The sequence below is a fragment of the Gigantopelta aegis genome, chromosome 4 (genome assembly GCF_016097555.1).
Source record: "Gigantopelta aegis isolate Gae_Host chromosome 4, Gae_host_genome, whole genome shotgun sequence".
In the NCBI taxonomy this organism is placed as follows: Eukaryota; Metazoa; Mollusca; class Gastropoda; order Neomphalida; family Peltospiridae; genus Gigantopelta; species Gigantopelta aegis.
The window spans coordinates 56,461,210-56,478,181 of NC_054702.1; the positions used below are offsets into that span (position 1 = coordinate 56,461,210).

Consider the following 16,972-nt stretch of genomic DNA (forward strand, 5'->3'; position numbering starts at 1 on the left):
AGTAACAGCCACGGAACACCACAGATAACACATAAACAAACCAATTGTATATACTGAACGACACAACAAGACGCGATATCTATCTATCTATCTATCTATCTTTCTTTCTTTCTATCTATAAACACACACACACACACACACACACACACACTTTTTTTTAACAAAATTAATTCAATAAATAAATTGTCAAAATGGGCCTACAATAGTTATAAGACTTTGATAATTTTAATAGACATGAAAGTAGACATAAAAGTAAAAATGCCATCCAAACTGAATAATTTAAATTAAATTAAAGAAAACTAAATTAATATTTGCGTTTCTTTTGTTGGCCAGTGTATTAATTACCGTAATAACAGTAATAGAGCACCCCAAATAACACATACATGAATCAATGAGATACATGTATACTCACTGTCAGCAGTAACGACGGCATAGTTTTATTATTACTGTTAGCACGCATCATGAATTCAGATTCAATGATTATCATAACACTAATTAAAGAAAAAAAGAAGAAAAATGTTTGCTATAAACAGCCCAAATATTGTGTTAATTAGGCTATAGTTATGTTTGATTAATGCATTTAAAAAATTTTTTTTTTTTTAAAATGCATTATTAAATTCACAGTAGATATTATTGATGGGATACTGTGCAGTAATAAAATTTTGTGATATGCTGTGCAATATCAAATTATAGTTATTTATTAATGTTTACTGTGCAGTATTAAATTATAATTATTTATTAATGTATGCTTTACAGTATCCAATTATAGTTATTTATTAATGTATATTTTACAGTATTCAATTATAATTATTTATCAATGTATACTTTGCAGTATTAAATTATAATTATTTATTAATGTATGCTTTACAGTATCCAATTATAGTTATTTATTAATGTATACTTTACAGTATCCTATTATAGTTATTTATTAATGTAACCGGCCTCGGTGGCGTCGTGGCAGGCCATCGGTCTACAGGCTGGTAGGTACTGGGTTCGGATCCCAGTCGAGGCATGGGATTTTTAATCCAGATACCGACTCCAAACCCTGAGTGAGTGCTCCGCAAGGCTCAATGGGTAGGTGTAAACCACTTGCACCGACCAGTGATCCATAACTGGTTCAATAAAGGCCATGGTTTGTGCTATCCTGCCTGTGGGAAGCGCAAATAAAAGATCCCTTGCTGCCAATCGGAAGAGTAGCCCATGTAGTGGCGACAGCGGGTTTCCTCTCAAAATCTGTGTGGTCCTGAACCATATGTCTGACGCCATATAACCGTAAATAAAATGTGTTGAGTGCGTCGTTAAATAAAACACTTCTTTCTTTCTTTCTTTATTAATGTATACTTTACAGTATTCAGTTATAATTATTTATTAATGTATACTTTACAGTAGTCAATTATAGCTATTTATGAATGTATACATTACAGTATTAAATTATAATTATGTATTAATCTATATTTTACAGTATTAAATTATAGTTTTTATATCGACGGTAATAGCGTGTGTTACTCATTAAACCTAATCTCCCCCTATTACCCAGATGGCGTGTATCAACCGGGTGGAGTACAACAGGGGTCGTCTAAACGTCAGTCGCGGCTGTATGGAGCTCCAGGACTGCATGGCACTGGAGGCGGCTAACAAAGACACGTGCGCCATCCAGCACCGCCCAACCCTGCACTGCAACTACTGCTGTGTCGGCAACAACTGTAACGCCAAACAGATGGGAGGTAAGAAATAACCTATGGGTGGATCGGTCCATAAGGCGTACGGGCTCCCATTTTTGTGTGTGTGTGTGTGTGGGGGGGGCAGACTTGGTATTGCCCGAATGAAACGAAAATGCCCGAGTCTGCATAACAACATTTATTCATATTAGCATTACTACTAAACAGCTATATATAGGGTTGCAAACGAATCATTATGCATTTTTACATGGATTACAACTAATTTTGAGGATGGAATGATGGAATATCTCCGAATATCTGTATCATTTTTGCCCGAATTTGCGGTTTTGCTCGAACACTAGGGAGGCAGTATCCCCCTGCTCCCATGTCTCGTACGCTTATGCTTTCCTACACTATTATAACCTAATATTATTTTCTGAAGCTCATGCTAAACAGATGGGAGGTAAGAAATAACCTATGGGTGGGTGGATACGCAAAACAAATGGGAGGTATGGAAAAACTTATGTATACACACCCTCCCTGCATCACTACATCTTAATAGATTTTTGTGTAGCTCCAGGATATCCCGCTAAACAAATGGGACGTATGGAATAGTCAATGTGTGGATAAGCCCACCGTGCGCCCCCCTCCCTGCACCTATTCAACGTAGTATTGTTTTCTGAATCTCGACGATCTCCTGCTAAACAAGTGGGAGGTATGGGCTAGATAGGCCCACCGTGCACACCCACTCCCTGCACCACAACAACATAATGTTTTTGTGTGTGTTTCTGAAGCTCTACAATAATTCGAGATAAACCTATAAATGTTAGGGTCATTTTCTATGTGGGCGCGGTGCGGACGCGGAACTTGGAACACGGTCGCCTAAAACGGGCTCATGTGGAACCACTGCTATCGATAACCATGGAATTGTGTTGTTGTTTTTTGGACGAGTCTGCACCACACCGGTTCCACGCCGTGTCAAAAACCGGGAACATGTAAAACTGCTCTGTTAGCATTGAAAATTATGAGATGCACTACCCTTCTGTCCCGGGTCATGTCCCTGGCTATCCAGAGAAAGGACGCCGGATGGACATGCCCTTAGTAGTATATGGACATGTTAAACAAGTTCAAGCTCAAGATGCACTACCTGTTTTGGACTAATTTATAAACACCTTCCCTGAATGTCACAACAGCAAAAACGCACGTAGGTTTATATTTGTTCACAGCTTGGCGAAGATATTTAGAATTTTAAATATTTTAGGGATGAAAAACCATTTGCGGTGCAAGGGCAAGAAAGGTCTGTCAATATAAATATGGTTATAACAACGTTAGGCTATTGCAGGAAGGAAGGAAATGATTTATTTAACGACGCACTCAACACATTTAATTACGGTATAGGGCGTCGGAACTATTGCAGGAATACAATAGTTAAGTACATCTATTAGTAGCATCAGAACAAATACAGTTATATGCACAGGTTTTGATTAAATACTCGTTTGACTGAATGTATCTATTGCAATCGTTTTAGTATTAACATCAGAACAAATCCAGTTATATGCATAAGGTTTAATTATATAGTAATAAGACCTAATGTAATTTTGTTTTCCAGGACGCACATCCGACTTCACGTTTTACGTATCATTCAGCTTGGGTAACCAGGAATACAAACCCGAGCTGGCGGACCAGCAGTCCTCTGAGTACATCAAGTTGTCTAATGGACTTAAAGCAGCTGTGAGTTTTGTTCCCTTATCTCTCCCACCCCACACTTAAACCGGTTCGGTCTCAGTCTCTGTTCCATTCTTAGGCATGATCTAACTCAGTCTGTAGAGCGATCACCTGAGGTACTTCTATTATGTCGAAAGATCGAATCCCCAAGTGGACAGTCATATTCCTTTATTATTTTTTCCCGTCCCAACCAGTGCTGCACGACTGGTATATCAAAGGCCGTGGTATGTGCTTTAATGCCTGATAGAAATTGCATGTAAAGAATTATTTGCTGCTAATGAAATAATGAAGTGGGTTTCCTCTGAAGACTGTGTGTCAGAATGACCAACTGTGAGACATTCAATAGTCGGTGATTAACTAATCAATGTGAACTAGTGATGTTGTTAAACAAGATAAAATTCAATTCTTACACCCTGTTTCTTTCTGTCTCTCTCTAAGTATGTCATTCTTTGCCTCTGTATCTCTCTAAATGTCGGTCTCTGTCTGTCTCTTCCCCACTCTCTCTCTCTCTCTTTCTTTCTCTCCTCTCTGCATCCCTTTCTCTTTTCATCAATATATTATTATATATCTAAAGTTATTAGTATATTTGTCATGGCAATCCTCAAATATCACATGGATTCAATTGTGTGCAAGGATGAATATGATGATGATAAATATTGATATGTCTGATCATTTCCATAGTAAATTTACTTGAATATTGCACCAATCATAAGCGTACCGGCTCCCATTTTTGAAGGGGCAGGCTGATTTTTGGCCAAATTAAACGAAAATGTCCGAATCTGGATAACAACATTTATTCTTATTAGCATCGCTGCCAAACAGCTATATAGGGTTGCGAACGAATCACTACGCCATTTTCACATAAATCACAATTACTATTGTGGGAAGAATGATGAAAATACACGGTGAAAGGGTTTTAGGCAAGTTCATTTTGCCCAAATATCTCTATATTTTTTGCCCGAATTTGAGGATTTGCTCCAGCCCTTTGGTGATGGTGGTGGTGGTGGTGGTGTGTGTGTGTGTGTGTGTGGGGGGGGGGGGGGTGCCCCCCCCCCCCCCCCCCCCTGTCTCTTACGCTTATAGCACTAATCAACAGCCGTTACTGATATGATATGAGTTATAATATTTTATTTTAGATGTCATCCGACATGCAGGACACTGAAGGCGGATACTCTGTAATCATTCTTGGATTTACGTGAGTTTAATATCACCTATACAGTGAATACCTTTTGGCTGTGGCATTCTATTTTTGAGACGACGACCGTAATACTTAATATAATTATGTATGCTGCAGACTATCATTTTTAAAACGTTTTTGTAAATCAAAAAGATCGTCTTCCCTTAAAATGCTTACAAGGGGTTGGTTAGAAATATCGAAAGCAGAATGTCTTTGTAGTTATATCATATGTATGCAATGCTGCATTCAAATTCTGAATCTCCAGTCTTGCATGTATGTTAATAAAAATTTTTAAATCTTTTTTTTTATAATTTAAAAAACCCAAAACAAATTTAATATTTCTTTTAATAAATTACCTATGACTGTCTGTCGATAGTGCTAACACGTAAGATATGTTTTCAGTCCTCCCGATCTGGTGGTGTACCTCAAGATCCACAGCACTAATCTGAACACTCACACGGAGGTCCAAGTGAAGATTCTCATCAGAGAGATCATACAGAACGGGGCGAGCAAGGGAGCTCTTCGCCAATTCAAAGTCAACACCCAGCGACTAGTCATAACTACACGAGGTGAAGCACAACATTTATGATGGGACATTTGATTGTTTGTTACAGGGTTGTATCTAGCGATCGGAGTGCGGGAGGCAGTTGTTACACAGACAAATTAAAAAAAGTGCCCTTTTTAGCTTAAAGGTGCATTTTTGTCAGATACCACGACATGTATGTATATCAAAAGCCATGGCATGTGCTGTACTGTCTATAATGTTTATGTCTAAAAGTACATATAATCCATTGCTGCTATTGAATAAACGTAGCTAGTTTCCTCTGGAGACAAAAAACAAGAAACAACCCCCCAAACAAACCCCCAAACAAACATACAAACAAAAAACAAGCAAAAACAAACCACAACAAAACAAGACCACAAAAACCCCACAAGCCCCCCCCCCAAAAAACAACAACAACAACAACCCAACAACCCCAAAAACAAACAAAACAAACAACAAACAAACAAAAAAGCTTATGTTGTAAGACAGGTTTCTCCGACTATAGACCGAATGTCACTGTGACCATATCATTTATATCAATAAATTCTAACATGAAACATTTTTTATAGAAGACGTTACATCTAGTATAGGTACTACCATAAATTCCTACATCACAATATTTTGTCCCTGCAGAATTCAAGTTTTGTCAGAGTATGTCCGACAACAACGACAAAGGCAATTTCACTTGGCCGCTGATGTCCACTGGAACGGTCAGTGAAATCCAGTGTCCATTCAAACCGGCAGAGGGTGAAGATAGTGTCAGAATAGCAACGAGAAAATGGTAGGTATAAAACACTTAGAATAATTTCCTTTTACATTTTGAAAGTATGTTGCTTGTTTTTATTTAAATAAATTAATTACGAATATACATATATGCACACGGCCCGGTTCCACGAAGCGATCTTAGCGCAAAGATCGCTTTGTGGAACGGGGCCCAGGCATGTATATATGATACTGGGAGTTGGTGGGCATATTTTAAATGCATGGTGCACAAAATTTAATATATATATAAATCTCTAGGTAGTCTAAAACACTGAAAAAGCCATTTTGTAAAGATAGCATTTCCCCCCGTAATTTTAAAGGTTGTAGAACGTCGGCAGAACCATAGTTTCTTTCCGTCCCACAACAGTGCCCCACTGTTACACCAAAGGCCGTGATATGTGCTGTCCTTTCTGTGGGTTAGAACATATAAAAGGTCCCTTGCTACTAATGGCAAAATGTAGAGGGTTTCCTTTAAAGACTACGTGCCATAACTACCAAATGTTTGACACAGTTTAGCCGATGATTCATTAACGAATGAATGTGCTCTTGTGGTGTAGTCAAACCAGGCAATGTTTTAACATAGAGGTTTGTATTGTAAATACATATACGTAGTAAGACAATAATTTACGGTCCTCACGAGTTGTCTGTGCTCTTCCTGACAGTGGCAGCGAATATGAAACTGGTTATCACGATTACTATAATAATAACATTTTACAAACTATGATTTACAAATGTGCAGGGCCCCGTTCCACGAAGCGATCTTAGTGCTACGATCACCTTAAGTACATGAGGTAGCTATGCACTTAAGGTGATCTCAGGGCTAAGATCGCTTCGTGGAACGGGGCCCTGGTGTGTCGTTAATCAAACCTTCCTTTCATCTGTATGCAGCTCACTGTCAAGAAACGGCGATCCCGTGTGGGAAGATGCGAACTACTCGAGCTGTGAGTACACCAGCGGAACAACGAGAGATCTCCAGGACTTGAATCAGCAGTTCGTCACAAGCGGTAAGTAGATACAAACAGGAATTAGTCACAAACGGTAAGAATTAGTCTCAAGCAGTAAGAATTAGTCTCAAGCGATAAGAATTAGTCTCAAGCGATAAGAATTAGTCTCAAGCAGTAAGAATTAGTCACAAGCGGTAAAAATTAGTCTCAAGCAGTAAGAATTAGTCTCAAGCAGTAAGAATTAGTCACAAACGGTAAGAATTAGTCTCAAGCAGTAAGAATTAGTCACAAGCGGTAAAAATTAGTCTCAAGCAGTAAGAATTAGTCACAAACGGTAAGAATTAGTCTCAAGCAGTAAGAATTAGTCACAAGCGGTAAAAATTAGTCTCAAGTAGTAAGAATTAGTCACAAACGATAAGAATTAGTCTCAAGCAGTAAGAATTAGTCACAAACGGTAAGAATTAGTCTCATGCAGTAAGAATTAGTCTCAAGCAGTAAGAATTAGTCACAAACGGTAAGTAGTTACAAACAGGAATTAGTCACTAGCGGTAAGAATTAGTCTCAAGCAGTAAGAATTAGTCTTAAGCAGTAAGAATTAGTCACAAGCGGTAAGTAGTTACAAACAGGAATTAGTCACCAGCGGTAAGAATTAGTCTCAAGCAGTAAGAATTAGTCACAAGTGGTAAGTAGATACAAAGAGGAATTAGTCACAAACGGTAAGAATTAATCTCAAGCAATAAGAATTAGTCACAAGCGGTAAGTAGATACAAAGAGGAATTAGTCACAAACGGTAAGAATTAGTCACAAGCAATAAGAATTAGTCACAAGCGGTAAGTAGATACAAACAGAAATTAGTCACCAGCGGTAAGAATTAGTCTCAAGCAGTAAGAATTAGTTACAAGCGGTTAATAGTTATAAACAGAGATTAGTTTAAGTAGTTTAAAAATAGGAATTAGTCACAAGATGTAAGATTATCTCACATGTGGTAAACATTTACAAACAGGAATTAGTAACAAGTGGTTACAAATAGGAATTAAATTCTAAGTAGTTACAACATTAAACAATCATAAGTAGTAAGTAGCAGAAACAGGAATTAGTCATTTATAAATGGTAAATAGGTACAAATAAGAATGACCCACATATGACAAGTGGTTACAAACATGAATTAGTCACAAGCGGTAAGTAGTTACAACATGAATTAGTTATACACAATAAGTCGTAGAAACAGGAATTAGCTATAGGAGGTAAATAGTTACAAACATGAATGAATCACACGTTACAAACAAGAAGTAGTCACAAGCGGTAAGTAGTTAAAAGATGAAAAAGTAAGAAACACGTAACAACCCATAAGTTGTAACAAGCATGTACAGAAATATGTCAAAGTGATAATCAACGAATGAAAATACGTCACAGATGATAATAAAGGGACAGTCATCTGTCAAAACACGGAAAGGAAAATGTCACATGAAGACAACTGACAAACTAGGAAGTGCATACGAAGCAAGATAAACAGTTTAATAAACAGACGCCTCCCAAATCTTCAAGTCATGCACCAATCTTTAATATAATAGTTTTATTTCACATGTATTTATAAATAAATACTAGAAAAGCCTTTTCTAGTATTTATTTATAAATACATGTGAAATAAAGCCAAAAGGCCAAATAATTTGTAGTCAAATACATTTTACACGAACAACGTTAATTCTAAACCCATTAACCAATATTTGTGTTTTTGTCCAGGGGTGTCATATATAATATTTTATTTTATTTTATACAAAAAAAGAACACATGCCTGTAGATTATTAAAATGATTAAAATATTAACTGTTTGTTGTTTCAGATAATGTCTTTAACATTTCCAAAAAGCTAAAAACCTTTGCAAAGGACTTCCAGAACTTCAGAAAGGTGGATGTTGGGTTTGCTGTAAACATCGTGGAAAGAATTCTGAACGTCCCAGTGACAATGACGTCACGGCCCACAATTCTCAACACACTGTCTGCTGTCAGCTCTGTAATGGGGGTCAGAAAAAGCACCCTTCTTGAGGCGGAGCAAGTAACACAAGCTTCCACCAGGTAAATAGAGAATAATACATGAGTGTCCGTTAGATACGAGGTTAACATATATGTTTCAGGTCAATCAATTTTCATCTACTTTTTGTCATTGGATGATATTGCTATCGCGATCAGGCCTAGTGCTTCTAAAACTTTTAGGGTCTAGACTCGAGACTCTATTAATAGAGTCTGAGACACTAATGTCATGACAACGCCATACAAATTGTATGCGTGTGACGTCATTAGAGATTGAGTCTGGACTCTAAAGGTTTTATAAACACGGGCCCAGGTCATCCAGTCATATGTCTTTCAATTGCTATCACATGTATATATGTTATTAGTATATGTTATCATAAACAACAAATGGTGCTTACACAATTTTCTTTTCACCTGATCCATGGTATTTTAAGGAATTGTCGGTAAACTATTATAAAATTATGCTGGACTGTATTCAGGAGTATCGTTTATGTGGCTTAGACCATCGCCTTCATCAAAATGGAGGGGCGGAATTTAGCTCAGCCGGTTGAATGTTCGCTTGAGGTGCTTGCATCGTAGGATCGAATCACCTCGGTGGATCCATCCAGCTGATTGGGACAACTGGAAAAAGGCCGCGGTATGTGTATTTCTGTCTGTGGGGAAGTGCATATAAAATACCCCCTTGCTGCATTAGGACAAATGTAGCGGGTTTCCTCTGATGACTACGAGTCAGAATTACCAAATGTTTGACATTCAATAGCCGATGATTAATTAATCAATGTGCTAAACAAAACAAATTGTTTTTTCATTTTTTTTTTCATCAAAATGCATGGGCGGATCCTGCAGGATGTTTTTTCTAGGGAGGGTGTGCAATTAAACTTAAAGAAGAAATAGGGAACATACAATATTCCAAACTACACTTAGACTAAAATCATAAAATGTATTATGCATATGCATTCTGAACTAAAAATACTTATCTCACAAAGATATAACATCTCCTGTACTAAAAATAAATACATAAATTATATTAATCCATTAAGAATCAATGGCCTTTCAGGGCACATTGAAGTTCACGGTGGATGAGGTGCACAGACCCTTTGGATCTGCGTCTGACATGAGAAGGGGGGAATGGGAGGGGCTTACATATAAGCAATTTTTTTATATTAGCAATAGAAAGCGTTAAGAAAACGAAATGAACATAAATAGAATATATATGTGTTACTTTTGTTTCAGATTGCTGAATTCTGTTGACAAAATCGTCAACAACGTCTCGTTAACCGACGGCAACTTGTCCGTTGTGGAGCCTAACCTCGCCGTGGTCGCTGTTAAAGTGGACCCGGACAATTTCCCCGGACTGGTGTTCTCCACCACTGCGGATAATGACCAGGACTCGTCTTTGTCTAACGATACGGTGAGAAAACTATTTACTAATCTATTAGTCAAACCAAAATATATAGCGATGATACGTAAAATTGAAGACATGCTGAGGTATAACCATCCTTAATCACTTGCAAATTAAAACAAATAGTACATTGTTATAAACATTATTATTTAAAAGACCATTCACAGCACAAAAGCCATGAATGGCGTTAATATTTGTATAATGCCTAAAGGCGGGGTGAGGTAAGAAAGGACGTATTGCAGATGTGTGTGAAGAGGGGTGGGGTGGGTATTGAGTGGGTGCGGTGGGGTGGTTTTCAATATCCCTGCTTTTTATAATATATTTTCCTGGCGAAAATCCATTTAGGGGGGCCCCAGTGACATGAGGCAGAATGCCAAGGGAACTTTGGGGGAGGTTTGGAGGGGGATCGTAAAAAATGAAAATTAATATATAATAAATTTATAACTATCGCAAAATTTGGGGGTGGGGGGGGGGGGCGGGCCCCTGGGGCCCCCCTCTAGATCCGCCTCTGTATAATATGTATTATTATTATTATTATTATTATTATTATTATTTCTAATTGTCTTAGATGAGGCTGTTAAACACCACCAATATTAGTGATTTTAACCAAAGCACGTCTACTGCCATTGCTCTCCCGAACAGCATGTTCACGTCGTTGGGAGCGGCCTCTAAAGGGATTGACAGAATCACATTCAGTTTGTACCAGAGCGACAAGCTTTTCTCTGTGAGTATGGGACACACGACCCTGTATTAAAACACACCCTACAAATAAACAACAAATCACTATGACAAAAACTAAACCATCAACACCACCACTAAATTTGAACGTGGAGCATATATTATTAAACAATCTATTATGGGCAATATGAATTTCTGATAAACGTAAACAATAACATCATTTCTCTGTTTCCTTTATATTTTTTCACGATGTTAATTTAAAGTGCTATTAAAGTTTACATTTTTTTTATACAATCGGGAATTTATTTCAGTATAGGCCTATATAATTAGGTGACGGCCTCAGAAGTTCAAAAACGTTTGCATAATATATATATATATATATAAAACACACAATGAAGAGGACATTTCTAGTAAATATTGCAAAAATACTGATAAGTTGTAATGCCCCAAATTCATTCTTAAAAACTCACTCCAAAATTCAAAACATTGATTGTTTGCTGTCATTTTGTTCAGGTATACAAAGATGCCAGATCAGGCCCAACAATAAACCCAACCGGCGGGTTTGTTAACAACCCCGCCAAAGACGCTGTTGGTGACAAGGACGGTGACGAAGCTACAGATCCAACACCAACCACTACGACAGCAGCCACTGCGAGTCCGACGGCCAAGTTCACCACCAAAGTAAACAGCAGGGTGATCTCCGCCAGCATTCCAAACATTGTCATCAAGGATCTCCGAGAACCAGTTCTCATTTCGTTTTTCCACGTGCTAGAGGTCAGTTTAAATAACAAAACTTTTACAAAGAAACAACACTTGAAACAGTCATTTCTTTAACTAGAGGGCAGTAAAATAATCAGGGTATAGCAATCCAAGAGTATTCTTCAGCTAGACAAAAGAACAGTTTTTGTATAAACATTCATTTTTATTGCATTTTAATTAATTAATTAATTAATTAATTATTATTATTATTTATTATTATTATTATTATTATTTTATTATTATTATTATGTGTGGTTTTTTTAGGGTGGGGGCACTATCTCCTACATCACCATCTAGTTATGGCCATGTATTTAGAATTATCTATGCGTCGGTAATAGTCAGTGCAATAGTTAACAAGGGATAAATACAAGGGGACAATTGGTCCCAAGATATTTCAACACCAATAGCCCTTCATCATCAAATCATCAGTGCGGCAAATCCTATGGCAACAGACGAAATCTACTTACGTGTGTTACTGTTGATATATGTGTGTCAATGGTGAAACATGTACTGTGTTTTCGTGTAGTAAGGGTTTGTAGGGAAATGCTTTTTTTCCCCCTCTATAACGCCATGGTTAGAGAAACCCAATTAACAATGAGATACTCATGAGAATAATAATGAAATGCATATACATAATACACTCGTTTTTGTTAGATACAGGTTTTTTTTTGACGAAACAAGCTAACTTTCCCGGTAGCTGACCGAACAATTCGGTCAGATAAAAGGAACGTTTGCATTGCCCCGGGCCAATACATCCAGCCTGTCCAACACAACTGTCCTCGGAACTATAAAAAAACGCCAATATGAAAACACCTATTTAATAATATAACAACAGTATATACTAAGAAGCTGCTCCAACTGTATTTTAGGTCCATGCCTCTCTACATATTTACATTACTTATTTGTGTATTTATGTTAAAACTATTTTGTTTTATGTCAGAATGGTACGAAACCCCAGTGTGTGTTCTGGGACGAGAACACGGCGACGGCAGGACAGGCGGGGTGGTCGTCACGGGGGTGTTTTGTCACAGAATCAGTGGCAGACTCGTTCACCACCTGCGCCTGTGATCATCTCACAAACTTTGCCCTCATGATGGTAAATATGACAATTAAACAAAACATTCATTATAGAGAAAACATAATGTAGTGTAATCTATGTTTTAAAAAAATTACATACTAAGAGCATTGTACTCGAACTTTAATTTTATATATATATATATATATATATATATATATATATATATATATATATATATATATATATATATGTAAATGTTATATCATCATAATTATAAATGATTCCTTGTTGTTATAACAAGTTATGTTTGCTTTTTCTTTTTTTAATGGGAATATGTCCCCTTAACCAGTGTAAATATACAATGGTTGCAATAAAGATTGTATTGTATTATATTGTAGTGTGTACATAGAGGACAAATTACTAGATATATCTCACTGTATACTTTAATTCTTCATAGATAACCTGTAGACACAGGTGGCTTGCTCACAAGGTCACCTTCAGTAGGTGGGCTGCGGTATTCAATTTGCGCCCAGTGACCTGTTCTGGAGGGCGAGCGATCACGGTCGTTCGCTCGACTGGTTTTTGCACTTAATGTTAGATGAATGTAATATGAAAGACGATCTGGTACCAGTCAAAATTTAATGCAAGACCCCGGCCTCTTGAACACGCAACTGTTATCTAATTAAACGTCTTCCTTCGGCATCCAACCCAAGAGACTGAAATGACGTTTTTTTACAGAGGCGGACGGCTCCCATTTTTGAGGTGGTGGTAGTGGTGGGCTGGTGGCGAGAGTTAGAGTTAGAGTTAGAGAGAGAGAGAGAGAGAGAGAGAGAGAGAGAGAGAGAGAGAGAGAGAGAGAGAGAGAGAGAGAGAGAGAGAGAGAGAGAGAGAGAGAGAGAAAGAGGCCCGAATCTGGATACCAATATTAAAATTAGAATTACTATCATTTCCCACAAGTTTCCATCGATTGACTATCTTTCAGGATATCTACCCAGATGGTATCTCGCTATCGGAAGATGACAAGGTGGCGCTGTCTATCATTTCTTACATCGGGTGTGGCGTGTCGTTGCTGGCTCTTATTGTCACTGTGGCAACGTATCTCATGTTCAGGTTCGTATTCGGCTAAGGACCTTTTTCCATTAGTCCAGTAAATCTGTCGTCAGCTGAGTTGTGTGTAAAAATATTTTAGTTTTACAATTAACTTACACATTACTTAAACCTTTTGCATGAATTATAAATTTTTCGCAAATCAAATGCTTTTCTGATCGTTTTTGTGGATGCAGTAGTACAGTATGCGCAATGAAAAAGGTACGTGTTTTGAAACGAGGGACATTGGCTTTAATATTTAAAAATATACATGTAGGTTATACGGACTCTTTGGAATCAAAGCGATAGACCCCATGTCGGGACTTCTGCGAGGCCAGTGCACGGGTGAAAACCACCATGAAACGCGACACTAACTGCCCATGTAATTTAATACTGATGAATATATTCAGATTATATTATGTACGAACTGTAATATAATTTTATGAAAGTGAGTTCTGGTTTAGCTCTCTCCTATATGGGGGCGGGACGTAGCCCAGTGTTAAAGCGTTCGCTTGATGCGCGGTCGGTCCAAGATCGATCCCCGTCGGTGGACCCATCGGGCTATTTCTTGTTCCAGCTAGTGCTCCATAACTGGTGTAACTGGCCGTGGTATGTACTATCCTGTCTGTGGGATGGTGCATATAAAAGATCCCTTACTGCTAATCGAAAAGAGTAGCCTATGAAGTGGCGACAGCGGATTTGCTCTCTCAATATCTGTATGGTCCTTAACCATATGTCTGACGCCATATAACCGTAAATAAAATGTGTCGAGTGCGTCGTTAAATAAAACATTTCCTTCCTCCCTTCCTGTCCTATTTATTCATAATGTCTATTATAAATGTATTTATATTTAAAGAAGGGGAAATGTACTGTAACTGCTTTTTGAAAACGGATTGTTTATTCAGATGTTCACTTCTACCCCCCCCCAAAAAAAAAAAAACAACAAAAAAAACAACAAACAAAAAAACACCCCAAAACAACAACAACAATTGGTTGTATATGTTGTATATGTCTTGCATGTTTGGTAGTCTACAATATATTGATAGAAATTTCGAAGATTCCACTGTTTTGGTTTTTATTTTTTTTATGAGGAAACTACATCGAGATTTCTAAATAAATACTGATCAATAAAATTATATTATTGTAATTATTTGTAGGAAATTACGTCGAGATAACCCATCAAAGATTCTAGTGAATCTATGCATTACCCTTGCTGCAGCGAACCTCATATTTCTCTTTGGCATGCAAGACTACGCCTTTGCCGATCCCATAGCTTGCAAGGTAAGTTATTTACATTTCTTTTATCTATTCAGGTGTAAGGACAATGTTTAAAAAGAAAAATATTAGGAAATATGAACCAATGGCGTAGCCAGCATGAGGCAGACGAGACGCTTGCCTCGTCTGGAATTTCCCCCAGATTTATTTTATTTTTCCAATGACACTGATATTTATTTTACAGGTCTGGGTTTTCCTCGACGTTTTTTCCTCTCTGGCTACGCCCCAGTGAACCTTTGATGACAGTGACTGATGTGAAAATAAATAAATATGATATTATAGTTGGTCATAATTTATCTTTTAGTCCAAAAAGATTGCAACTAATTTATGATAATAATTTTAGCATACCATTTATTGAAATTATTGTAGCAATTTTCACATCAAGTAAATTCGCCTGTGGTCTGTTTAATGGATGCACAACTTTGCATGGTCACAGCAACCTAGAATATATCGAGGGATGGTAACAAAAAAAGCATCGTAATCGAGACAATAAGGACACATTTTTCTTTGGCCATCCCCAATTCTGAAGATAATGCATTGTCCCTTTCCTGTTAAAAGCCGAACAAATATGTTACTGACCCTTCCAGTTTCTATCTTCTCTGCTCTTGGGAGTCCTAATGATTTAATACATATGATTTTCATTCAAATTACAGTTAAACCTGCTTCAACGGCCACATATATTAAATTAAGCAGCTGCCTGTGTTAACAGACCACATTTTAATTCTCCCTAATCATATAATATAAACCTGTATTAAAGCAACTAACTGTCTTAAAATACCATTTTTTTTAGCACTCCCATTGGTGGCTGTTTAAAACAGGTTTGGCTGTTTTGAAAAAAGTTAATATTATACATGTTTCCCTGACATTATCTATTGTTTTTCTGGGGCAATAAAAAAATAAATATTATACATGTTTTACCGAAATGCTGACCGTTGACCTTGTGTTCTTTCCCTTATGGCTACAGATTTTCAAAGCTATCGTAGCACTACGATATCATAAAACCATCGTAAGCTAATGGCGTCGTGACGCTAAGATAGCTTCGAAAATCTCGTCCTTGCTTCTTGCGCCTGTAGTTAAGTACTTGAGCCGAACATAACCGCGTGCATAGGCATACGGGCTCTCGTTTTGTGTGTGTGTGTGGGGTGGGGGGGGGGGGGGGGGGGGGCAGGCTCGGTCTTGGCCGAATTAAATAAAAATGCCTGAATCAGGATAACAATGTTTATTTATATTGGCATTACTGGCAAACAGTTATATAGGGTAGCATACGAATCACTACGGACTTTTACATGGATTACAACTAATACACCTTTCAGATATTTTGCTTTATATTTAGTTATAATAGTGTAAAAGTGTGTAAATATAAAAGTGTGCCCCTCACTCTTTGGCACCTTCCTACGCTACTGTAATATTGTGATTAGAATGATGGGGCTACATGGTTAAAACATTTCAAGCAAGTTCACTTTGGCCGAATATCTCTATCGTTTTTGCCCGAATTTAAAGATTTTCCCCATCACCAGGGGGTCAGTTTCCGCCACTCCTGTCCCCCCGTCTCATACGCTTATAACCGCGTGTGCACGTTGTGTGTTCAGGTGGTGGCTGCGCTGATGCACTTCGCGCTGCTGTCGGCGCTGACGTGGATGGCGGTGGAGGCGTTCTACATGTACCTGGCCCTCGTGCTCGTCTTCAAGACCTACTTCGAACACTTCATGCTCAAGTGCAGCCTCATTGGATGGGGTAGGCGAGATTCTTACGTACATTATTACCTAGACACCCAATAGCCCATGCATTTTTCGTGCTGGGGTGTCGTTAAACATATATTCTATTCTATTCTATTCTGTTCTGTTCTGTTCTGTTCTGTTCTGTTCTATTCTATTCTATAGAATATATTCTATTCTATTGTTTAGTGTTATTCCAGAAA

The 16,972-nt window shown here is 37.7% G+C and overlaps 1 protein-coding gene across 6 annotated transcripts in view; it reads left to right on the forward strand.

The window, feature by feature from the left end:
- LOC121370795 (adhesion G-protein coupled receptor G6-like) overlaps positions 1-16,972 on the forward strand; it is a 58,910-nt gene that overhangs the window by 30,387 nt on the left and 11,551 nt on the right. For all 6 annotated transcript variants that reach the window (XM_041496263.1, XM_041496265.1, XM_041496266.1 and 3 more), the window contains exons 9-22: positions 1,538-1,724; positions 3,268-3,389; positions 4,520-4,578; positions 4,963-5,129; positions 5,738-5,885; positions 6,755-6,870; positions 8,650-8,881; positions 10,070-10,247; positions 10,807-10,962; positions 11,430-11,690; positions 12,616-12,771; positions 13,676-13,803; positions 14,937-15,060; positions 16,644-16,788. In XM_041496263.1, coding sequence (XP_041352197.1) covers positions 1,538-1,724; positions 3,268-3,389; positions 4,520-4,578; positions 4,963-5,129; positions 5,738-5,885; positions 6,755-6,870; positions 8,650-8,881; positions 10,070-10,247; positions 10,807-10,962; positions 11,430-11,690; positions 12,616-12,771; positions 13,676-13,803; positions 14,937-15,060; positions 16,644-16,788 — 2,179 coding nt within the window. The remainder of the gene's footprint in view (positions 1-1,537; positions 1,725-3,267; positions 3,390-4,519; positions 4,579-4,962; positions 5,130-5,737; positions 5,886-6,754; positions 6,871-8,649; positions 8,882-10,069; positions 10,248-10,806; positions 10,963-11,429; positions 11,691-12,615; positions 12,772-13,675; positions 13,804-14,936; positions 15,061-16,643; positions 16,789-16,972) is intronic.